Consider the following 26,310-nt stretch of genomic DNA (forward strand, 5'->3'; position numbering starts at 1 on the left):
TTATTGAATAAAATATGCGCAGAATTTTATGAAGAATACGATAATCGGATTTCCAGTGCCCTTTCATTGAGCAAATTTTATAAAATTTCGATTTTTTATTTTTGATATTCAATTACGCCCTCTAGCGGTAGACTTACAATTATGAAAATAATTTCCAGGCTTTTCTCGAGGCAACTTTTGTTATAAAATTTTTTTTCCCAAAGCTGTACTATAAACGGTTCCTGAGATATGGCCGAGCGCCATTCTTATTGGGACACCCGGTACACCAATGCAGGTAATAATAACACAAACATCTCGTCTAGTAACAGAGGGCTATGAATCATGATACAATTTAATTCTATAGGTAAGTAATACATTATAATTAATTCTGCATTTTCCTTTTATCGAGCTTTCGTATTGGGCGAACATCCTCACAAAAGAGAAAGGGATAGAAGTGGGATAAGAATGATGAGAGTAGGTACCGACCCTGCCGATCTGACTCCAACAAAAAGTGTACGGCCAAAATGGTGGTCGTTTTGTCATCTATCTGTCTTTTGCCCTTCATTTGTCCAAAGTTAAACGTAGGCCTCCCCCTTATTTTTCCACTCTTCTTCTTTCAGTGCTAATCCTGTCCATCTGGTCCCAGCGTATCTTTTTGGGTCATTCGACCATCTCATCTGTGGTCTGCCCTTTCCTCTTTTACGGTCCCAATGTCTCCAGTGGATTGTCGCTTCATTCCATCTTCCGTCTTTTTGTCTGTTGTTTTATCATGTTTTTAACTAGAGAGTAGCTGCATGTTTGTTTAGATCTTTCACTTTGGTTTTATTTCTGATCCATGTATTTTTATTTTTGTCACTTATCTTGATACCCAGCATCTTTCTTTCCATTGCCCTTTGAGTATTGGCCATTCTTTCCATATTTTCCTTCGTGAAGGTCTATGTCTGTGCTTCATATGTAAATATTGGTCTTGTCATAGATGAGGTAAATAAAATTAAAGCAAAACCAAAGAATGGTGGAATATTTCGTACACTCTGACACTCTGTAAAGAAAATGATGAGATATTTAATACATTGCTACTACATTACTACATACGGAAGTCCGCTGGCTTTCGAAAGGGAATTGCTTACGGCGGTTCTGCAGTCTCATGGATACTATTATCGAATTTCTGATAACTACTGACCCCACACTGAGTACAGCACTACAAAAGAAGCGAAATGACATCGCTTAACTATCAGATATTTCTGAAAAATTAAATGGAACGAATCTGGAATTACAAAGGAAGAACATAAAAATGGCCAAAGCGAAGGGAGTAGTCGCAACATTCATTGACAAACTATCTATTTTTGAAGAAAATATACAGAGAGGAGGTCTGACCAAATTCCCCAGAAATCATCATGTGGTTATTCTGAGGATCTTCAAACTTCAAACATATTGCCTCCACCTTGGAGGGGATTTGAGGTACATAGCTATTAACCAACATTGAGCCAGACATAAAGAAATTATGTGAGTATCACCAGACCCAAGGGAGAAATTAACAATTATTACTAACCATGTTCACCAACACGTGGACAAAATGCAAGAGGCACAAGATCGAAATAGAGGGAAAATTATGAGAGAGATCTATGTCCTGCAGTGGACAAGCGAAGATTGAATGATGACTTACCATGTATCATTTTACGAAATGTAAAAATAAATCAATATTGTACTGAATAATTTTTTGTTTCAATTTAATTGGGGAGGGGGGCGATTATAGTATTCACAACCGGTGAAAACTGTCTAAGGGGGCGATTATGGGAAAAAGGTTGGGAACCACTGATCTAGTCCAGCGAAATAACGATTTTCTCAGGACACTGAAGTATCCAGGTAGCCGACTACTTTTTTGGTTATTGTAGACCTATAGGAAGAAAACCTGCCTAGAGTTCGCGTCCGTTTTTAATTATTAACAATTTAGTGTAAAAAACGCGATTTTTTCGATTTTTGCACCCCAGTAAAAACCTAAATAGTTGACATAAAACTACAAAATTTTATTTTTTAGAACATTAAAAAAGCTTCAAAATACCGGTTTTTGAATGTTAAAAAGTCAATTTGTTGCTTCGCAAATAAATAAATGAAACTCGATATTTGTTAATAACTTTTACCAAATTTAACTTAGAACTTTAGGGTTTCACCCAAAGTTGGGTATTGGGGTACTTAATAAATCCCCAAAATTTGAGACCGGTGTATTAATTAGTTTAAAAGTTATTTTATTTGTTTTCCGAGTGACGTTTGTTTTGCAATAGCATAAGACAGAAAATAATGAAGATAGGGCAATTCTGTGTATGCCAAATGAAAGTAGAAGAGTGATGCTGTCAAAATACCTTAAAAAAAGATAAAAAAATTGTTTAATGTAGTCAAAAATCCTAATGCCAAATTTTTGAAATTTTGTAGTTTATAAACCTTTAAAATAACTTTAAAAATATCTCATGAATTTTAACATGAATTTTTACATAAAAAAATTTAGCCTAGGTTAATTTGGGCCAAAGTTAGCCATGTGTTTTTTTTTTAATTTACAGGCTAATTTATTTATAATAATTAAGGAATCTTAATGATGCCATTTTAAAGAATGGCATTTGTATTTTTTGTTAAAAAATTTGCGCAAATATTGTACCTTCACAGGACCCTTTACGAATTTTCAAAAATGTAGTTCGAATGGTTACTAGGGTGAACCTACAAATCCACCGAATTCAAATATGTACCGAAAAAGCAATTTCTAACCAATACAATTTTCTGTGTCTCCGGATCTACTCAATGGATTTTGATGTTTCTTGTTTTAATTTGTATGTAAATTCTACGTACATTACGAATATGCGATTTGTTTATAAATTTATTAATTAATAAAAGTGTAATTTATTTAAACAATTCTTGAAAAACAATTTTTTTCCAAAAATTTTTTTTTAATTATAGTATCATTAACGATCATAGAAAAGTTAACGAACACTTTAAAAAATAAATTGTTTTTTATTAAATAATTATTTATTGGAGATAATTTATTTATTAAAGTATACCTTAATTAATTAATCTATGATTATAATGATAAGAAAATGGATTTTTGGGAAAAAGTTAATTTTCTTTAAATTGTTTAAACAAATTAGACTGTGTATTAATTAATAAATCGCAGCTTTAGTAATAAAGTGGTGTAACTCAAAATTTCTCACTGAGTCGCCACCTATTGCTGAGTAGTAAAATCATATTTTAATTCAACCTGGAACCCTCATTTTAAACAAAGATATAATGGGCAACTGCATTCTACCATTGTATTTAAAACACAGTTTGCTGTTTCCCGAAGACTGTGTTTTGACTTACACCACTCTATTACTAAAGATCAAAAAATACATACAAATTTAAAAAAGAAAGATCAAAATCCATTGAGTACATCACGAGATATAGAAAATGATAGTAGTTTTCAGTTGATTGTCGGCTCCCAGCTCCTCCTTCACTTACCACGACTATAGTATTTTTACTACAAAAGCGATATTACGTAGGTCAAAATGTTTGACGTAAGAGAACTGTCAAAACATTAGAATGTGACTTTTCATTATTGCCATGTTTATTATAAACATGGCAATAATGAAAAGTCACATTTTAATGTTTTTATTATAAACATGGCAATAATGAAAAGTCACATTCTAATGTTTTGACAGTTCTCTTACGTATAAACATGGCAATAATGAAAAGTCACATTCTAATGTTTTGACAGTTCTCTTAGGTCAAAAGTTTTGACCTACGTAATATCGCTTTTGTAGTAAAAATACTATAGTCATCATTTGAACTACATTTTTAAAAGTTCGTGTAAAATACCAGCTTTTCGAATATGTCAAAAGATTTTTTCTACGGACAATATTTTTAAAGTTATTCTAAATGTTAATAAACTACAAAATTTCAAAAATTTGGCATTAGGATTTTTGACTATATTAGATAATTTTTTTTATCTTTGTTTAATACATTTTGATAGTATTACTTTTCTACTTTCATTTGGCATACGAAGAATTGACCTATCTTCATTATTTTCTGTCTTAAGTTATTGCAAAACAAAGGTCTCTGGGATAAACAAATAGAATAACTTTTAAACTAATTCAGGGATGGGTTTCAAATTTTGAGGGTCTGTTAAGTACCCCAATACTCAATTTTGGGTGAAACACTAAAGTTCTAAGTTGGTTTTAGTAAAAGTTATTAACAAATAACAATTTTCGTTTATTTTGCAGTTTGCGAAGCAACAAATTAACTTTTTAATTTTCAAAAATCGGCATTTTTAAGGTTTTTCAATGTTCTAAAAAATTTAATTTTGTAATTTTTTGTCAACTATTTAGCTTTTTAATGGAGTGCCAAAAATCGAAAAAATCGCGTTTTTTGCACTAAATTGTTAATAATTAAAAAACGGACGCGAACTCTAGACAGGAAACAGGTAGGTTTTCATCCTATAGGTCTATAAGTCTACAATAACTAAAAAAGTTGTCAGCTACCTGGATATTTCAGTGTACCAAACATGGTCTATTTCTTGCTTATTTCCCTGGAATAATCGTGTTTAGCGATAATCCAAAACAGTTACAAATTCGTGAAATATACTTTACACACTAGTATGCGCTTTAGCGCCGTTATTTAACTTCCCTTGTATTAAATAAATTCTAATTGAATACGACACTTCACGATTTAAGTATACAACTTTTTAAATTGGGTATGTGTGTAATCAAAGTCAATTAGGAGTGTAACGACCTCCGTGACCTTACTTAATGGTTTTGTTAATGTTTGTATTGATCGCTAAACGGTTTCATCCGTCATCGAGTTGTTAGTCTACATATAGGCTGACTACATTGTATTCATTACAAAGAGTCTTTTAAAAAGTTGTTTTTCTTGTACGTAGTAATTTACAAGTAATAACATTAGCAAGTACTGGATAAATAGGTTTCAAGTAGGTCACTAACGAAGGTATTTAAGTATATTAAAAAAATAGCTAAGGAATTAGAAAAGAACTAAAATGTGTCATCGACAAATGGAACGAGAACTTAAGAAAGCAAGTCATAGAAAACAAGTCACAGAAAATAACAGAGGCTTAAACCATCTAAGTCCAAAACTGGGTATTCAGAAAATTATCAAAATTAAGATATCAATAATATGGAAGAGAACGACAAACATAAAATAATAAAGATAGTTACAGACTTGCACAAAACCTTCTACAGATTTCAAAACCAACCTAATGAAACTAGGCTGGAAAATGACTAGGAAAAGAAAACGTCAGAAGAAAAATAAAACATAAAACTGAAAGACAGGGAGAAACCTACTTTTGAAGTGTGTAATAGTTATTTATGTACCAAGTCAGTAAAGTGACTCTTTATCGAACGAGTCTGATATTATGAGCCGAGCGAGCCTAGCGAGCGAGGCGAATAACAGACGAGTTCGATAAAGAGTCTTTACTGACGTGGTGCATACAAAATTTTATCGCCAATCATAAAAAACATTAACACTTACTTACTTAATTACAGCCTAATGAAAAAGAGTGTGTACTTGGTACGCACGTAAGACGTTATACTTCTATTATTATGATTTCAACGAAATAAATATATTTTAAACAGTTAATCGTATTTTTATTTAAATATTAAACCAATTTTAACACTTAAAATAAAATACGAGCAATTAAAATTAATAGTTACGTTATGTTTATGAAGTGTAGCCTCCCGCAGCGCAGTTGCTTTTCCCTTGATGAATAGTAGAAAATCTAAATAAATATATTTGCTAACAAATTATCATTAATATCTGTCACCGTCCTATATACATATAATCGAATTAACAAAAACACAATTTCATAATATACAATTTGTATTTGCATTAATACAAAACTTAAAAGATTTAAGAATTTTATTAATTTTAGACGAAATAAAAATTTCGTATGACAGTAATGACGATGACAGTGAAAGAAAGCTTTTGTATGATGGCCGATTTCGATGTTTAATCGATAGTTGTTATCACTATTGAATAAATACCTAATTACTACATCTGTAAAGTTTTGATTTATGTTTTATGAATATAATTGCAAAATGCTACAGAAGTTCACTTTCTGACATAAATTTAATTAATAATAACGGAAATTTTGTTCAATATTTTTAATAATTAAAGTAAATAAATTTTAAGTTCACTCAAATAAATAATCGATTACTGTCATCGATCATTTACATTCAATCTCAGTTTATTTTGATTAATCGCGGCAGGTAAAGTAAAATTCTTCTTTCAGTACAATAAAGTGTTACTTTACTGCCGCAAATGGCGTCAAATGAGTACAATAATGAATGACTTTAGTGACGGTTGGCGATAAAATATTTAAATCCTAGCTGAGCGCCCATCCAGCTGATCCATCTTCAGAGTTATAGTCAATAATTTCAAAATACCACTACGAAGAGAGAGGGATCCCATGTAAGATGTAAAATACTTCTTATGCAGTTTTTTATTGGTAGAAAAAAACTTTGTCTGGTGTTTGAAAAAAAATTAATAGTGTTGAAATAGTGGAAAAAAATAATATCAGATGTTATGACGTCGGGTTCGTTGTATGCTGCGTATAGTTCAAAATTATATCTTCTGCGCCATACGTCATTTTCTTTCACCCCTTATATATGTGTCTAAGGATTTTTCGTTCAAACGTAAATACCTCATAAGTTCTCATCGCTTTTAGACAGTGTCCATGTCTCTGATCCATATATAAGGACCGGTTTTATCAGGGTTTTGTATATTTTGCATTTAGTTATTCTCATGATGTTGTTAGATCTAAGATGTTTAATGAGTCTATTATATAATTTATTAGCAATATGTATTCTTCTCAGAGATTTGATGGTAAGGTCAAAAAACCTTACCATCTGAAGCGTACGTTGGCAGCATGCAGAATCTGCAGCATAATCGAGTTTAATTTTAAACCTATCCTCCGATTAGCTGGACATCTAGAATTTTCAGAATAGCTCAGAACTCGATGGCAATGCAATCTTCAACAACTTTTACATTTCATTTTGAATTTTAAGCTATTTTAAATGCAAATAATGTAAATACATTTAGATCCCGTAGTAAAGTGTGTTAGTCAATAGCGGATATAGCTCAGTGGTAGAGCGTTCGACTGCAGATCGAGAGGTCCCAGGTTCAAAACAGGGTGTTCCATATTTTTTTTAATTCTTTTTAGTTTACCTTAATTAGCATATTAATATTTTATATTTTATTAAGTTAATGTAATATTAGCTATATTAACGTATATCGCAATTATTATTCTTTCGAAACATGTTTCATTAATTTTTTACCATTTTAAACATTTTCTTTGATTTATATGAAATCAAAATCGATTACAAAATTGTTTCATGACATAGGAATTGAAAAAATAAAATAGTTTATAATTTTATGTTGTGTCCTATAAATAATAAAAACGTGGTATTATAAAAAGTTCTTTTTTATAAAAGTGTAATTTTTTAAGATTTTTTTAAAGGAGTACAGTACAAAGTACCAGCACCTTTATTAACTAAATTATAACTGACTAAGGAAATTTATCTATTTTGAGTTATACACAACTTTGAGTTATATAGAAAAAGGGTCACCAATTAGCGGACCGCGGTCCGCATCCGGACCGTGAGCTACTTTTGTGCGGACCGTCATTAAATTTAGAATATAGCGTTTGGCAATTTTCAAAATGTTTGGCCATGAAATTGTATATTATGTTTGACTGAACTTATATGTGTATGAAATCGAGCGTAAACATATCAAAATAGCGCGTACCAATTATACAGTCACTGCGCACGCTAAATAATGACGTATGACGTCACTGGTTTGATGAAGTTTAATTCGCGTGTACCTAACTTTTTTATATGCGTACACGTTAGCGTGTACCTAGACACAGCGATATCTCAACTCCCCAATGAGAATCAGTTGCAGCAAACTCACTCCAACTCAACTACAGGTTGTTACAGTCTACAGATGTTAACCTTTTGCTTGGCCGTCTGTATTTGTTAGTCTTGCTGCTAGCATATATATATATATATATATATATATATATATATATATATATATATATATATATATATATATATATATATATATATATATATATATATATATAGCAAATATAAAATAGTAAAAAATTTTAACTTGAACTTTTATTTATGATATTTCTGTTTCAGAATTGGGATAGACCACTGCCAGGGGTAAAAGAATACCCCGAACTGAAACTAGCCGTAAAACGTTGGACGGAACTCCAGGATGGTCAACGGATATTGTTAACCACTCCTAGTGTTCTTGTTGGATATAGAGTTGAAGTTTATAGGGCCGAAGGCACGACCCAATGGTACACAGCTGTGATAATTGGATACAACGAAGCTACTAGAGTAAGTTTTTACTTTGATTCTCTTTTTGATATTTTCTCTCTGGTATTTTCTAGAAAAGATTATCTAGTATAATACTAGGGTCATTTGTAAAAAAGGGTTCCCTATGTCGCTGAGAAAAAGTGCGACGTGCTGTGAGAAATCTGGCAACACTGCAGCTACACGAACTCTCCCTCTCTCTTACTCCACCACTTTCGCCACGCTGCATTGCTTAGTGTCGGCCTAGCAGCCTTCGAAGATGGAGGTCCCGGTTGCTGTTACCGCCAATTTGAAATTCATGCCATGATACATTTTTTAAATGCAAAATGATTTTTTAATTTTTTTAGTTTTATACACTGCGGTTCAAAAAAATCGATCCACTAAAAATTTGGTCATTTTTGATGTTTCGAATTTCCTAAACCTGTTGTCCGATTTAAGCGATTTTTTTACCACGTTATAGCCTTATTCATTCACAATATCGCTGTAATAATATTATTGCTAGACAGTCAAACTGTCCGGGTGTACGGGGTGTAATTGTATACCGGGTGTATGAATCAAACTGTGCTTTTTCTCAAAGTTCGTATCACCCTGTGGATTATTCTATCACTTATAAAACACTGAAATTAAAACCCAACTATAGCCTCAGGTTTTCTTAACATTTTTGTCTTTCGATTCATTCGCTTATGTTGGATAATAAAAAAGTTAGGTACCTACTTAACAACTGACCATGTTCGTCAACAGTACAGGGTGTTTTCTAAATAAGTGGGTAATAACTTTAAGGGGTAATTGTACATCAGAAAATAATGACAATTTGCTTTATAATCATATGTCCGCAAACGCTTCGTTTCCGAGATACGGGATGTTCAATTTTTTTTACAAACTGACGATTTATTTTATGCTTTAAAACCAGTCCAGCTGACTGAAAGACTGAAGATATGCAAATGAAATTTGGTGGGTTTTAAGACGTAGTTATTGCACATTTTTTAACAATATTCACCATTGGCGTGCGTACGGGTAATATTATCGGTCATAACACCCGTTTGCGCGCCAATGGTGAATATTAGCTACGTGCAATAACTACGTCGTAAAACCCACCAAATTTGATTTGCATATCTCAACTGGTTTTAAAGCAATAAATAAATCGTCAGTTTGTAAAAAAAATTGAACATCCCGTATCTCGGAAACGAAGCGTTTGCGGACATACGATTGTAAAGCAAATTGTCATTATTTTCTCATGTAAAATTACCCCTTACAGTTTGTCGCACTTATTTAGAAACACCCTGTACTGATGACGAACATGGCCAGTTGTTAAAGTACCTAACTTTTTTATTATCCACAATAACTGAATGAATCGAAAGACAAAATGTTAAGAAAACCTGAGGCTATAGTTGGATTTTAATTTTAGTATTTTATAAATGCTAGAATAATCCACAGGGTGATGCGTACTGAGAAAAAAACACAGTTTGATTCGTGTACCCGGTATATAATGACAGTTTGACTGTCTAGCAACAATATTATTACAGCTACATTTTCAATGAATAAGGCTATAACGTGGTAAAAAATCACTTAAATCGGACAACAGGTTTAGGAAATTCGAAACATCAAAAATGACCAAATGTTTAGTGGCTCGATTTTTTTGCACCGCAGTGTAGAATTTTGATATACTATTTTGTAATTTTGCTCATGCAGTAATAAAACTTCAAACGCAGTACAAAAATATTTATTAAAAAATACTTAATAACTGTTGGGTGAGAAAGTGGGTGAAATGGCTACATCCTCGTGTCCCCTTTAGAGCTTTACAAAACCTTGCCGACAATCCAGACATTTGCATCAGGGAACACGGACCCATCTATCTCTATTTAGAGTCTGTATAGTGCTTAATAATAATTTACTGTAATTTTCAACGAAAACTTTTCGTTTATAAATTTGCAAAAGTCTGTGTGTTATTGCGTCGCCGCTCCTGCAATACTTAGAGCAGACGTATCGATGGATTCGTATGTAGTTTTGTCTTCTGAATCCAAATCTGAAAACGGCATTTTGATATCTCTAACCGTCTTCGAGATAATCGACCTCAAAATCGAAAATGTGACGTCACAATCCGGTTATCTCCTACCAGGCACTAAACGTCAGCTGAAATCTTTGATTAGGAAGTAGGCTACTTTTTTAACCTGAATTTGTTAAGCAAAGCAAATGTTATTATTTACATTTGAGTTTGACACTTCGTGAATGTCAAACTAAATTTTAAATTATTTAGCTATTAATAAAATATAAATGACATTTTATAGTGAATTTAATTACTATATAAAATAATATGTGTAATAAATGTATAAAAATACAATTTAAGTATATTTTGAAAGCAATAATACATATTATACTATATTAATAACTAGCTGACCCGGTGAACTTCGTTGCACCTTAGATAGTGTGTCATAATTAGATAATCTGTCATAATTTTGATTATAGATCAGTTGCTTGAACGTAATGGCTAAAAATCAATTACTCAAAATCAACTGCTCGAAAATGAATTTCTAGACATGAAAATTGATCGAAATGCAATTTCCTCGAATAAAAAAGAAAATTATATGTCCAAATATTTTATGCAAAATTTGTAAGTATGGTCGAATGAAATCCGATAGTTTTAAGGCATTCCAGAAGCCGCTACAGATAAAATGTTTTAACAACTTATTAATCATTCAGAATTAGTCGACACTTATTAAAAGTTAAAATAATTAAGACAATAACTGGACGATAACGATTTAATGAGTGGAAAACAATTAAAAATTATTTTGCATATCATATTTGAGACAGTATTTGGTTGAAAAATCTCATTTTTGCTGGCCAAAAATATATTAATTTGTCTGGACTAAATTACAGATCTGTTTATCTTAAAAGGGATATGATACTATCAACATTCACACAGTGTTGCCAAACTGGATTTTGTTATTTTGAGTCTAAATTTTCCCAGCGATCTCCGAGGGTACAATACATAAGAAAGATACATAATATGACAAATTATATGATATTCCACGTATACAGTACGTAAATCGTTCAGCTGGACATAGGGAACATACAATATATAGATTTAGATACATAAATACATACATTGTATTATATTGAGATAACTGAGGCAACTGAGTTTTCTCGATGACAATATGGTTGTTAGCATTAAGGGGCATTAACCTCAAAATTTACAAATCATTTCGACTGACACAAATAAACGTCAAAATATGAGAATGTAGTAGGTAGCTAAATATTTTTGGCCTAAGAGAATGGAAAAACTGTTTAGGTTTTAAAGTAAAATAAATTTTATTATTTTAATTCATACCTTAAACTTTAACTACACGCGCTGGCGTATTTTTGTACGCGACATATAAGAATTCTACTACAAATGAATTTAAAAATTTAATTTTTGTCTTTGTTTATTTATCTAACCTATCACTGGAATGTGCTTTACACTGGATTTAGTTTCGTTATAATCGGCATTCTAGGAAGATCGTAATTTACAATTTATTATTTGTTGTTTCCGGTGGTGGATAACATACGCCACAATTATAGTAATACAATTAGTAATATAAGTACATATTTCAAATGTTTTTTAGTCATTATGGCACAAATATATTTTTCTTTATAAACAATACTTTTTCTCAGGTAAAAAATATCGTTTCAAAAAAATATTATTAGCAATTTTATTTATCATGGAATCAGATTCCAGTTATATATCCCAATTTGCTTACTGAGAAGGAACTCCAAGTATCCGCTGACGCCGAGTAAGTTTTATAACAAACAAATAAGTGTAATTTTTCAAAAAAAAAAACAAATCCGCTATTTTTAAGTATATTTTCTTGTGGCGTATAAAGAACGCCACGCGTGTAGTTATGTTATATTTTGATGTGCGGGTAGTTAAAGGTTAAAATTCTAAATATTAATTAATTATCACAATAACAAAAAATATTATCAATCATTTAATACATGCAATAGTGTACATGATATTTTTCGTTAGTTCATCTACTAAACATAAATAAACTGGATGGTTTGCCCACGCGAAAGCAAGATTTTTTAAAAATTCGTAAAATTAAAAAATTCATATTTTATCCAATTTGAGTCCAAAAGCTAATCTGTTGCAGTTTTCTTTTATGAAATTTCCCATTGGTTCTTCTTCTGTGCTCAGAATTTTGCCACGGCTTACGGTTCGCTATTTCGGAAACGGACTGCGCTAGAGAAGAAAAAATAGCAGCGTTTTGTTCGGAATTCAGCAGGGAATCTACCTGCCAAATTTCATGAAAATCGGTCAATTCGTTTCGGAGGAGTATGGCAACAAACTAACAAAGTGTAACTAACATAACTCGACTTTCTTTTATATATATATATATAGATGTAAAATATTTAAATGGCTATTAAAAAATAACGGTTGAAGATAAAAAAGTGAAAATTTAGGATTGTATGTATCTTTTGCTTCTACATCATACAAAATTAAGAAAAAACGGTTTGTCAAAAAATTAAAAAAATGTATCAGGGGGGCAAGCCCCTTTATGACGTACGGGCATGAATTCAGAGTTATGCCTATTCCCAGTCCGGTAGAATACACTTGTAAAATTTCATAACAATCTGATGAGCCGTTCTCGAGTTATTATCAGTGTAACTAACATAACTCGACTTTCTTTTATATATATAGATATATATATATATATATATATATATATATATATATATATATATATATATATATATATATATAGATGTAAAATATTTAAATGGCTATTAAAAAATAACGGTTGAAGATAAAAAAGTGAAAATTTAGGATTGTATGTATCTTTTGCTTCTACATCATACAAAATTAAGAAAAAACGGTTTGTCAAAAAATTAAAAAAATATATCAGGGGGCAAGCCCCTTTATGACGTACGGGCATGAATTCAGAGTTATGCCTATTCCCAGTCCGGTAGAATACACTTTGAAAATTTCATAACAATCTGATGAGCCGTTCTCGAGTTATTATCAGTGTAACTAACATAACTCGACTTTCTTTTATATATATAGATGTAAAATATTTAAATGGCTATTAAAAAATAACGGTTGAAGATAAAAAAGTGAAAATTTAGGATTGTATGTATCTTTTGCTTCTACATTATACAAAATTAAGAAAAAACGGTTTGTCAAAAAATTAAAAAAATATATCAGGGGGGCAAGCCCCTTTATGACGTACGGGCATGAATTCAGAGTTATGCCTATTCCCAGTCCGGTAGAATACACTTGTAAAATTTCATAACAATCTGATGAGCCGTTCTCGAGTTATTATCAGTGTAACTAACATAACCCGACTTTCTTTTATATATATATATATAGATGTAAAATATTTAAATGGCTATTAAAAAATAACGGTTGAAGATAAAAAAGTGAAAATTGAGGATTGTATGTATCTTTTGCTTCTACATCATACAAAATTAAGAAAAAACGGTTTGTCAAAAAATTAAAAAAATATATCAGGGGGGGCAAGCCCCTTTATGACGTACGGGCATGAATTCAGAGTTATGTCTATTCCCAGTCCGGTAGAATACACCTGTAAAATTTCATAACAATCTGATGAGCCGTTCTCGAGTTATTATCAGTGTAACTAACATAACTCGACTTTCTTTTATATATATAGATGAATCAGTAGAAACGATTATATTTAAATTTGGTAAATTATCTATAACTCCACTCGACCAGTGAGCAGCGCATACAACTCAAAACACAAGTACGCAAATACGGTTGCGTGAAGCGTGGCGCAAAGCCGTGGAATTTACGAGACTCGCTAGGTCTGTAGATCCAAGTAAAGTTCATCAGTAAAAGTATCTTTATCATGTATGTATTATTTATTTTACAATATTGGAAAATTGTTATTTAAAATGTGGTTTGGAATAAAAAAGTATGTTCTGATATATGAAATTACATCCTTCTAATGGAAAAAAATATTTGACGAATTTTCTCAAATTATGGATACCAACATCATTTTCATTTATAACTCTTGTATTTTTAATTTGACGAAGAAAAGTTATTCTTCATAAAAATCTCTTCTTGGTCTAAGATTTATGATGCAACCATCATGAATCAAATTTTATTAATTTTATACGAGGTATGTAAAAAAATATGAATTTCGAGTAAAGTATCTTTATAGTTCACAACATTTAAATTAGAATGATGTACTTGCACATTAAAACATAATTTTTAATTCTAAACAGTTTTTCGTAATAGCAATTTTCTATATTATGAATATAAATAGGTATATAGACAAAGTTTTCGTTATGATAATGCTCGCATTTTCAGCTTGTTATTTATAAAATTTGTTTTAATTAGGCGTCAGTTAATTTCATAAAAGTACAGGATATGTAGCACAGAAAAGAAATGTTTACTCACCCTTGATAAATGCTAATTTTAGCCCCTCTTCCATGTCTATATTTTTGCAAACCTTGAAGATTGTTTCTCTGCAGCATACCTATAGGGCAGTCAATGAGGGTATTTGGCTCCGAATTCCATCCTACTACATCGATTAACTTGATATTTTTACAGTAAGTAGAGAATAGCTCAATAAACAAAGTCTACCCTATGCCGATGTGTGCTTTTATCTTGGGAGTGGTTCCCACCCGTCCTCGGGGGTGGAAAATTTTTTGGGTAAAATAACTAGGCTAGTGGCTAGAGCCTAATTCTAAGCGAAAATTTTCCTATAAGTTTTTTTTTTAAAACTCAATATTTAAGTTATTCGTGGTAGAAAATTGGTCATTTTCATTGAAAAAAGACACCTTTTCGGACGGTTTTTTGCGAATACCTTAAAAACTATGCACCTAACGAAAAGAACTATATAAAATATTTTTGTAGCTTATAAAAAAATAAAGAGATTAGTTCCTTCATAAATCTTCTAGTTATACTACAAAAAGAGATATGGTAGGTGAGATGAGTTTGTTTTTTGTACATGCTCAAATCGGTGTATTCCACTTGAAATAACAGAGAAACGGTCGATTTTAGGTGTTTAATGTTACCAATACCTTTTGTAGTGCTTGAAAAGACCTTTGAAATAAGCAATATTAAATGTAGATTACATTCTAACTAAGCAAGATGTGCTGAGAAAAAATTCTTGACTAATGTATTTTAAGAAAAAATTAAAAGTATATTAAACCCCTCATCCATCAGAATTTAAATGGACCGTTTTTCTTTTACAATACTTTTTATTATAGTGTTATTTCTATGTCTAAAGAGTTGGACGGGTTTAAAATTAATGGTTTTTGAAAAAAATACGATAAAATTATAGAGCGTATTTTTAAATTTTTTTAAAAGTCTTCCTTATTCTCCATGTAACTCGAAAATGATAAGAAATACGAAAAAAAGATACCGCACAAAAATGTAGGGTTTTTCTAGATAAAAATCTTGTTTTTATTTTTCATTACTGTATTTCTTATCATTTTCAAGTTACACGGAGAAAATGGAAAATTTTTAAGAAAATTTAAAAATGCGCATAGAAATAACACTATAATAAAAAATGTTGTAGAAGGCAAACGATGCATTTGAATTCTGGTGAATGAAGGGTTAAATATACTTCACATTTTGTCTTAAAATGCGTAAGTCATCAATTTTTTTGGAGCATATCTCGCTTAGTTTGAATGTAATGGACCTATAATATTACTCATTTAAAAGGTCTTTTCAATCACTATAAGTATTTCATAAAAGTACAGGATATGTAGCACAGAAAAGAAATGTTTACTCACCTTGATAAATGCTAATTTAATACCACCTAATTAAAAAATGTTTCAATGAAAATGGCCAAATTTCAACCACGAATAACTTGAAGTGTTAAGTTTTAAAAAAAAAAATATAGAACAGTTTTTGCTTAGAATTAGGTTCTCTAGCCACTTCCGTGGCTATTTAAACCAAAAAATTTTCCACCCCCGAGAAGGGGTGGGAACCACCCCCAACATAAAATCACACATCGGCATAGGGTAGACTTTGAATTAGGAGATAAGTAGAGGCTCCTCCCAAAATTTCAATAAAATCCATGCAGTAGGATAGAATTCGGAGGTAATAGGCTATTCTTGCTCCCATTGACTGGCGTACTATCCCAAATTCCACAAATGCTCTGTTACTCTATATAGTATAGTATAGTTGATCCAAAAGATGGCATAACCCAGACATCCAAAGTGAAAGTTATCCTTCAACACCAAATTGTTCTATATGGTCCACAGAATGTCCAGAAAAAAGTCACACCATTTTGAGCGTCGGGTTTGGGGGGGAGAGGGGGGAGAATTCGGTAAATTCGTAGTTTTTTAAGTTTTTCGCCAATATTTCTAAAACTGTGCGGTTTAGCATGAACAACCCTCTATACAAAATTGTTCTACATTAAATTTGAAATAAAAAAGGTCCTATGCATAATCTTTCTAAAATGAATGGTTCCAAAGTTACGGAGGTAGTATAGTATAACTGGTCCAAAAAAGGCCTAACCCAAACATCCAAAGTAAAAGTTTTCCTCCAACACCAAAATGTTCTATATGGTCCACATATTGTTCAGTAAAAAGTTACACCATTTTGAGCGTCCGGTTTGGGAGGGAGATGGGAGAGAAGCCGGTAAATTAGTAGTTTTTTTAAGTTTTTCGTCAATATTTCTAAAACTATGCTTTAGCGTAAACAATGTCATATACAAAAATGTTTTACATGAAATCTTAAACAAAAAATGTTCTATACATAATTGTTATAAAATCAACGGTTCCAGAGTTACGGAGGGTGAAAAGTCGAGGTTTTCACTTTTTATATTTTTTGGGCAATATTTATGATATAACTATACCAAAAACCCAGACATCCAAAGTGAAAGTTATCCTCCCACACCAAATTGTTCTATATGGTCGACATAATGTTCAGAAAAAAGTCACACCATTTTGAGCGTCGGGTTTGGGGAGGAGAGGGGGGAGAAATCGGTAAATATAAAAAGTATCGAAAACCTCCACTTTTCACCCTCCGTAACTCTGGAACCGTTGATTTTATAACAATTATGTAAAGAACCTTTTTTGTTTTAAATTTTATGTAGAATATTTTTCTATAAAACATTCCTTACGCTAAAGCACAGTTTTAGAAATATTGACGAAAAACATAAAAAAAAATACTAATTTACCTACTTCTCCCCCATCTCCCCCCCAAACCGGACGCTCAAAGTGGTGTAAATTTTTACTGAACAATATGTGGACCATATAGAACAATTTGGTGTTGAAGGAAAACTTTTACTTTGGATGTCTGGGTTAGGTTTTTTTTGGACCAATTATACTATACTACCTCCGTAACTTTGGAACCGTTCATTTTAGAAGGGTTATGCATAGGACCTATTTTATTTCAAATTTAATGTAGAACAATTTTGTGTAGAGGGTTGTTAATGCTAAACCGCATAGTTTTAGAAATATTGACGAAAAACTTAAAAAACTACGAATTTGCAGATTTCTCCCCCCTCTCCCCCCAAACCCGACGCTCAAAATGGTGTGACTTTTTTCTGAACATTATGTGGACCATATAGAACAATTTGGTGTTAAAGGATAACTTTCACTTTGGATGTCTGGGTTTGGGTCTAACTATACCATACTAATAGGCCTTTCTGATGTCAGCTGTTGTAAACTTTTTCAACATGTCTTTTATCAACATAGGGTGAGGCTTATCACATACTTTAAACACTGATTGAGAATTTACTTCACCAAAACCATTGTGAGTGGATTGCAGATTCTTCAAAGCCTGTCTCATGTCACCATAAAACTTTCATTTCTCGATTAGAAAATTTTAGTATTAATATAATAAAAAAAATCTCCTTTCACAAATAGTTTTTTTTTCACTTTTTTAGTTTTCTCTTAGTACCTCCGGACTTGGTATATTCCTCTTTCCTGTTCCAGTCTAAAGGTTTCTACATATTATCATGCACTCATCGTTTCCGGCACGTAGCGTAGTCTCCGAAAAAACTGCATAGGGATTACGAACACTCGATACGAATCGTATCCGCCATGTTTTCCCGTAAGGCGCTATGGGAAAACATGGCGGATACGATGCGTATCGAGTGTACGTAATCCGGGCCCTGATTTTACAAAGAGGTGTCTGATACGATACGATCCGGACAGTATGAATTGTTCATATTTAAAACCATTAAATATTAATTTTTATCAATATATATTTAAATTTATAAAATTTATTTACCCTGTAAATTAATCAATATTTTTCGGAAACTAAACGCTACGTGCTGGAAACGATGAGTGCCTGATAATATTTCCCTTAAGCCGTGTTACCTCACCTGTTGTCGGCCTGATTGATGATTATCTGTTCCTCTTTTTCCTTATTGTGACTGTTCGCCATTTTTAAGAGAAGAGTTCCATTTTCGCCTCTTTTTTTAATGCTGGGCCATAATTCTTGTTATACACTAGCAGGGTCGCCTGATGTGTTGGTCACCCGCTACATTAGCCCAACTGTATTTTTAAGTTGACAATTCACCAAAATGAAGACGTAATATAATGGTCCGAGAGCTGTGAGACATTTTTGAGTAGGTATTTTAGGCAACCTGAAATTTTTTCAGGTGACTCTTCCATGATAGCCTAATACAAAAATGCCGGTCTGGCTGGAGGGTAGCGGTTATTTTCCCCAAAAATCCCTCCCTAAAGTTAAAAAAAGGGTAAACATTGTTATTATAAAAAATATGATTGACGTGACTTTAAAGTAAATTTAAATATTCAAATATAAAGAAAATAAACAGGCCAGGCGATTTGAGAGCGATTTTAACTCTGCAAGATACTTGCATGGGCGCCCCAGGATTATTTTTAGGGAGTGCATATGAACTTCAGAAGATTTCATCTGGATCCGTACATACTATTAACGAGTATAAAATATATAACTATACATGCATAGCTATGTACATTTCTTCCGGACAGGGAGGTGCAATTGTTATTTTGACAGGGTATTTTTTAATATTAAAAATAAATATTCTAAAAATACAGGTTTTTTTTGGTGAAATTTTCCAACACCTAACGGAAATGGATGGAAACTAACAGATTTTGCCAAGGAATTAAAAAATATTAAATTTAAGCAGAGTTTTGTAAAATTTTTAATTAAACATTGGTCTACAGATGAGATGGTGCCTTTTATTGGTAATTTATTAATGTATTAAACTTACATACGTGATGAACTATCTGCGTGTCGGCTTCTTCGTGATTTTCGCAGATCTTGTTATCGTCGATCGACATTTCTATACATAATTCATGAGATCACATAAATCATTAAAATCATAATTTAAATTTATTAATAAATTACCAATAAAAGGCACCATCTCATCTGTAGACCAATGTTCAATTAAAAATTTTACAAAACTCTGCTTAAATTTAATATTTTTTAATTCCTTGGCAAAATCTGTTAGTTTCCATCCATTTCCGTTAGGTGTTGAAGAATTACCTATAGCTCCTTTACGCGTAATTTGTTTAATCACCTGGCAGTTGGAAAATTTCACCAAAAAAAACCTGTATTTTTAGAATATATATTTTTAATATTAAAAAATACCCTGTCAAAATAACAATTGCACCTCCCTGTCCGGAAGAAATGTACATAGCTATGCATGTATAGTTATATATTTTATACTCGTTAATAGTATGTACAGATCCAGATGAAATCTTCTGAAGTACATATGCACCCCCTAAAAATAATCCTGGGGCGCCCATGCAAGTATCTTGCAGAGTTAAAATCGCTCTCAAATCGCCTGGCCTGTTTATTTTCTTTATATTTGAATATTTAAATTTACTTTAAAGTCACGTCAATCATATTTTTTATAATAACAATGTTTACCCTTTTTTAACTTTAGGGGGGATTTTTGGGGAAAATAACCGCTACCCTCCAGCCAGACCGGCATTTTTGTATTAGGCTATCATGGAAGAGTCACCTGAAAAAATTTCAGGTTGCCTAAAATACCTACTCAAAAATGTCTCACAGCTCTTAGGCTATAATTTTTAATCTATTATAAGACTTATCACAAGTACAATTGACTCTGTTAGTACTGAAATATAACAGGGAAATATAACATGATAACATTAATAACTGGGTAAGAAACAGAAGAATAGAATGAAATGACCACATAAGCCGAAGGCCAACAAATCGAGTACCTATAGTAAGGACAGCGAGAGCCGGTTCCCCAATAGGAAGACGATCAGTGGGAAGACCACAGACCTTATTAACAATTCGTACTACTAGGCTTAATTATTCGCACACCCCTAATTTGAGGCTTAGAAATCGAAAAAGCGACCATGATAGGTGAATGGCCAATTTTGGTCATTCTTTATATTTTCGAGGTCGCTGAATCCGAATATGAAGTTTATTTTTATCTAGAATTGGTGGAACATGTTCAAAAATCAAATTTTTCTACAACCACTATTCAAAGTGCACTTTTCTGCACGGTTTTATGTTAGCAAACTTGATATTTTCTCACAGTATAAGATATTTGACATTAGTGTGCAGAAAAGTGACGTTTCTGTGCCGCAAAGTTCTTTTCTGCACAGTTGACTACCTCATTCTGAGTAACGTTATATTCTGTTTACATCCGTGGACTACCGCATTCTGAGTAACGTTATATTCTGTTTACATCCGTGGTTAAACTTTAGACAAATATATAACTTATAAGACAATTATTATATTTAACTATAGCATAGAAACTAAATTATGGATGTTACAACTGTTTTATTTTACAATTTTATTCTTATTAAACATTTTATAATTATCAAATAACCAATAAGGATTTAGCAACCTGTGCAAGAGACGTCGAATGAAGTAGGTTTTGTGTAAATCCGTGACTGCATTAATATAATGTCAATAATGTGTAATAATTGTTTAAATTTAAACAAATTAAGGCAGTGCATTAATTTTTTAACTGATTTCTGTGCAATGTATTTAGGTATAAGGAATTTAAATTGATTAGTAGGTATTAATTAAATACAGTTTAAAATTTATCACATAGGTACCTATTATAATTAATCGTCGTTTGGAAATTGTGATTTTTATTTTTAGGAAAAACTGTGCTTGTAGAAAAAGTATAGTGTGAAACACGTGCAGAAAGGTAATTTCTCACTCGTTTGAATTGCGGCACTCGCTTGCGCTCGTACCGCAACTTTTCAAACTCGTGAGAAATTAGTACCTTTCTGCACTTGTTGCACAATATACTATTTATGCAGAAATGCGAAAAATCAGTTTTAATGATTTTTCATATTTACCTCGCTATATCTTTCGTTGCTGTAAGTATTTCCTTTTGAAAATTTTACTGCGTCATCCTTGAAGAATTTATATAACATTGAGATTTGTCCGAAATGTTTAAACAAATTAAAAGAAAAGTTGTTAATTTTTAAACATTCTGTCGTCAGATTTCGAGTTTCATGTTTACTTAAAAAAGTTGAGTGACAAACTTTTTAGTTTATAATCTTAATCAACACAGCATTAAATCATAAGTCATGAAGAAGTTTTTTGAAAAATTTCGTCAAAATATGGAATAGGAAAAAAGTTATGTAACTTTATAGACGAGTGGCATTTTCCCAAAAAAAACGCTTGTTTCTCGAGATACTGACCACGGTGTGGTGAATGGCTAGTTTTGGTCTTACTTTATGTTTTTGAAGGTGCTAAAAACGAAAATGAGGTTTATTTTGAATTTTAGATGGGGAACATTGTCAAATCGCAATTTTACCCTAAAAATAAAAAAAATAAAATCACGTTTTTCTTAAAATTAAAAGTTGCACCATGTTTTTTCTATACAACATTGTGTTCTTTGTACTCTATATTTTAACACAAACTTGATTAAAAAGCTAAATTTAAAATTTTGTCTCTCAACTTTTGCGATTAAACTTTGTAATTCTGGAATCTGCACTTTATGCTTTAAACAATTCATAACTTTTATTATAATAAGACAGAAAGATTGAAACAGGTTCCATTGTCTTCAGAAAGGTGAGGAATATATTATACTATAAAAATTTCAGAAAAAAAAGTATTAAAACGGAACAGAGTTGTAGCGAGTTAAATGCAAAAGAACGTGATTTCATTTTTTCTTCTATATTTAGGGTAACATTGCGATTTTGACAATGTTCCCCCATGTAAAATTCAAAATGAACCTACATTTAGTTTTCAGCACCATCAAAAACATAAAATATGACAAAAATTAGCCATTCACCACACCGTGGTCAATATCTCGAAAAATAAGCGTTTTTTGGGGTGTGCCGCTCGTCTATAAAGTCACATAACTTTTTTTCTATTGCATATTTTGACTTAAAATTCTCTAGAAAACTTCTTCATGAATTATATTTTATTAGAGTGTTCGTTAAAATTACAAACTAAAAAGTTTGTCACTCAACTTTTTTAAGTAAACATGAAACTAAAGAATTCTGACGACAAAATTAATGATTTAAAAATTAATAATTCCTCTTTTAATTTGTTTAAACATTTTGGACAAATTATATTGTTATCTCAATACTCCAAATATGACACAGTAAAATTTTCAAAAGGAAATATTTACAGCGACCAAAGATACAGCGAGGTAAAGTTGGAAAATTATCAAAATTTATTTATCGCATTTTTGCATAAAATTTAATTTTTGAACATGTTCCACCAATTCTACAAAAAGATAAACTTTATATTCGGATTCAGCGACCTCGAAAACATAAAGAATGACTAAAATTGGTCATTCACCTTAAAGCTGATTTTCGTGGTCGGTATAACGTAATTTTAGAGATTGCTGCCGCTTGCCTATACTGACTCCACCCCAATCCCTAATTATGTACAGACATGCAACTATGCTTAGACATTGCAACAAAGTTTCTATCTTTTAACTGTGACCAGCAAAAGTAATAGACGTGCCTTGTGTTAGCTTTCGAAGGCAACAAATCTCTATCTGTACGCGAAGTTTTCTCTGGGTTCAACTATTAACGCGAACCTTTCTCCGGGTTCTACTATTATTGCGAACCTTTCTTTGGCTGGGTTCAATTATCGTTGAACAAACGCTTTTTCTCTGTGTGCAATAGTGTAAGACGCTAATCCGAAATAAACCTCGTACTAGAAGCAACCGCGTGTGAAACCGACATATGTGACGGTAATAGAAACGCCAGTGAACAGTGACTTTGGTTAAGCTTTTTGTACACTTATTTAGATATTGTCTATATATCATAATCTCTAATCAAACCAGCAACCTAAAAACATACAGTCCACCCAACTTTGAAAAAATTATATTAAGAATTTCATATATAATATGCTTTAACTGTACAGTTGCTTTGAAAGTTAGAGTGACCCTAATGATTGTCAACCTCCGTATAGAAGATAGCACTTGAAGAAGAACAAGGAGAATGATTATATTCTGAATAGCCTGTAATAATATAACAATTGTTCGGTCAAAAACCAACAATGAGGTATATTTATGTTACAGTACAAACCTGCTGTTAAACTAAAACAACGACGACCGACCTGTATTCATAAAAGTTACAATAAAATCTCCATAACCAGTATTTAGAAAGTTTTCAAAAGCCGCAGCTGCCAACAAATCAGATCCTACTCCAAAGTTGTAGTACACACTTCTCGAAACTTTCAACTGTAAATCGATGTTGAAAAGAAACTGGATAGTCTGTTTTTCTTTCTAAAACCCAAAAACTTTTAAGGAGTTAAGGCTTGCAAGCAGGGGAAATTCATAATGCGAAGTTTTGGCTTGAAATATAATCGGTATGTTTATTTAAATCTAAGATAAAGCAAGGATGATCAAGTTTTCGAACTTTCTGATATTATATTCTCCTTTTAAATAAATTAAAATTTAATTAAATTAAGCGATCAACATTATGAAAATTAATTTTAACTATAGGATTCTAAGTTAGTGATTCATTGATTTTGAGAATTTTGTTTAGCTGTAGCTTAGCTAAATTAGCTTTAGCATATTTTCTTAAGTTTTAGGAAGAAACTATGTAGACTATTCATGTTAAAGTATTTCTAAACGAAATTGTTATCAAAGAGTTAAAGTTTCAAGTTTCATATTAATTCCAAATAGTTGGTACCTATAAATCGAAACATAATTTATACAGGGTGTAACAAAAATACAGGTCATAAATTAAATCACATATTTTGGGACCAAAAATAGTTCGAATGAACCTAACTTACCTTAGTACAAATATGCACATAAAAAAAGTTACAGCCCTTTGAAGTTACAAAATGAAAATATATTTTTTCGAATATATCGAAAACTATTAGAGATGCTTCATTGACAATGGACATCTGGCATTCTTATGGCAGAAACATCTTAAAGAAAAATTATAGTGAAATTTGTGCACCCCATAAAAATTTTATGGGTGTTTTCTTCCCTTAAACCCCCCCAAACTTTTGTGTACGTTCCAATTAAATTATTTATGTGGTACCATTAGCTGAATTAAATATTTTTAAAACTTTTTTGCCTCTTAATATTTTTTCGAGAAGGCAGTTTTTATCGAGTTGCAGCTTCTTTTTTAATATGTTTACATAAAAATTTTATGAGGTTTTGTTCCTTTAAACCCCCCAAATGTTTGTGTACGTTCCAATTACACTATTACTGCGATACCATTAGTTAAACACAGTGTTTTTAAAACTTTTTTGCCTCTTTGTATTTTTTCGATAAGGCATCTTTTATCGAGATGTGGCTTCTTTTTTAATGTGGTTCAAAATATACCTAAAAATGTAAATCATAAATAAATGCTCATATTATTACCAAGTCTCCATAATCGAACTTAACCATATACAAATATGTGGTGGATTTGACAAGTATTCAAAATATCTCGATATAAACTGATTTTTCGAAAAAGTACTGAGAGGCAAAAAAAGTTTTTAAAACATTGTTTTTAACTAATGGTATTACAATAATAATTAAATTGGAACGTACACAAAAGTTTGGGTGGGTTTAAAGGAACCAAACCCCCATAAAATGTTTATGGGGTATCCAAATTTCACTATTATGTTTTCTTAAGATACTACTGCCATAAGGATACCACATGTCCATTTTTAATAAAAAATCTCTAAAAGTTTTCGATATATTGAAAAAAAATCGATTTTAATTTTGTAAGGTCAAAGGGCTGTAACTTTTTTCATGTGCACATTTGTACTAAGGTATGTTAGGTTCAATCGAACTATTTTTGGTCCCAGAATATGTGATTAAATTTATGACCTGTATTTTTGTTACACCCTGTATAATAGAGTAAATAGAGCATGAATCCTGAAAGCTGATTTAGTTAAATAATATTGCCTGATTACCTGGGGGGTAGGGGGAGGGGAGTGTTGTGTTATATTGGGAGAAGTGAAATGTTTTGTTGGGTTATTGCGAATTGTGTATATAAGGAAAATTTCGATTAGAGTAAACGCAGGTAAAACTATATACACAACCAAACTTTAAATGGAATCAACATGTATTTCAAAGCAATATTATAGCAGGAAGTTTATTCTGCAATCTGCAATAATACAGCTAAAGAATGGCAAAGCAGCAGGTCCCGATAACATACAAGTAGAACTACTCAAACTAATGAACAACGAATCACTAGGAGTAATCACAGAAATACTTAACAACATATGGAGAAAGACCAACAGAATGGCTGAAGTCTGAGTTTAGCGCTGCATCTCTTCCTTCTCCATCCGAGATTTCTACTCTTTCTAGATTTCTATGCCCTATATTCAGTTTTTTACTCCTTGTTGTGCATTTCTTAATAATTTTGTCCATATACAGTAGTGTAGTGTGTAGTGATGTAGTGTGTAGTGTTCGGCTAAGTGCTCCTCCCTGTCTAAAACTCTCCAGTTATTGTAAACATTTCTAATGTTGTATTACGACATTGTTGTTCTCATTGTTTTTCTCCTGTGTTGTTGTTCTCAGTAACATAATTGATATTAAGGTTCAAATCCTGTTTTTATCTTTTTTCCGATTACTTTAGAAACATGAAAATATTCTGAATATTCGAATGAATAAGGAATTCCTAAATA

At 31.6% G+C, this 26,310-nt stretch overlaps 1 protein-coding gene across 1 annotated transcript in view; it reads left to right on the forward strand.

Moving 5' to 3' along the window:
* Positions 1-26,310, forward strand: part of LOC114337621 (probable JmjC domain-containing histone demethylation protein 2C) — a 1,249,253-nt gene that overhangs the window by 587,135 nt on the left and 635,808 nt on the right. Inside the window, exon 4 of the mRNA XM_050650161.1 lies at positions 8,157-8,360. Coding sequence (XP_050506118.1) covers positions 8,157-8,360 — 204 coding nt within the window. The remainder of the gene's footprint in view (positions 1-8,156; positions 8,361-26,310) is intronic.

This window comes from Diabrotica virgifera, chromosome 5 (assembly GCF_917563875.1).
Source record: "Diabrotica virgifera virgifera chromosome 5, PGI_DIABVI_V3a".
NCBI classification, from domain to species: Eukaryota; Metazoa; Arthropoda; class Insecta; order Coleoptera; family Chrysomelidae; genus Diabrotica; species Diabrotica virgifera.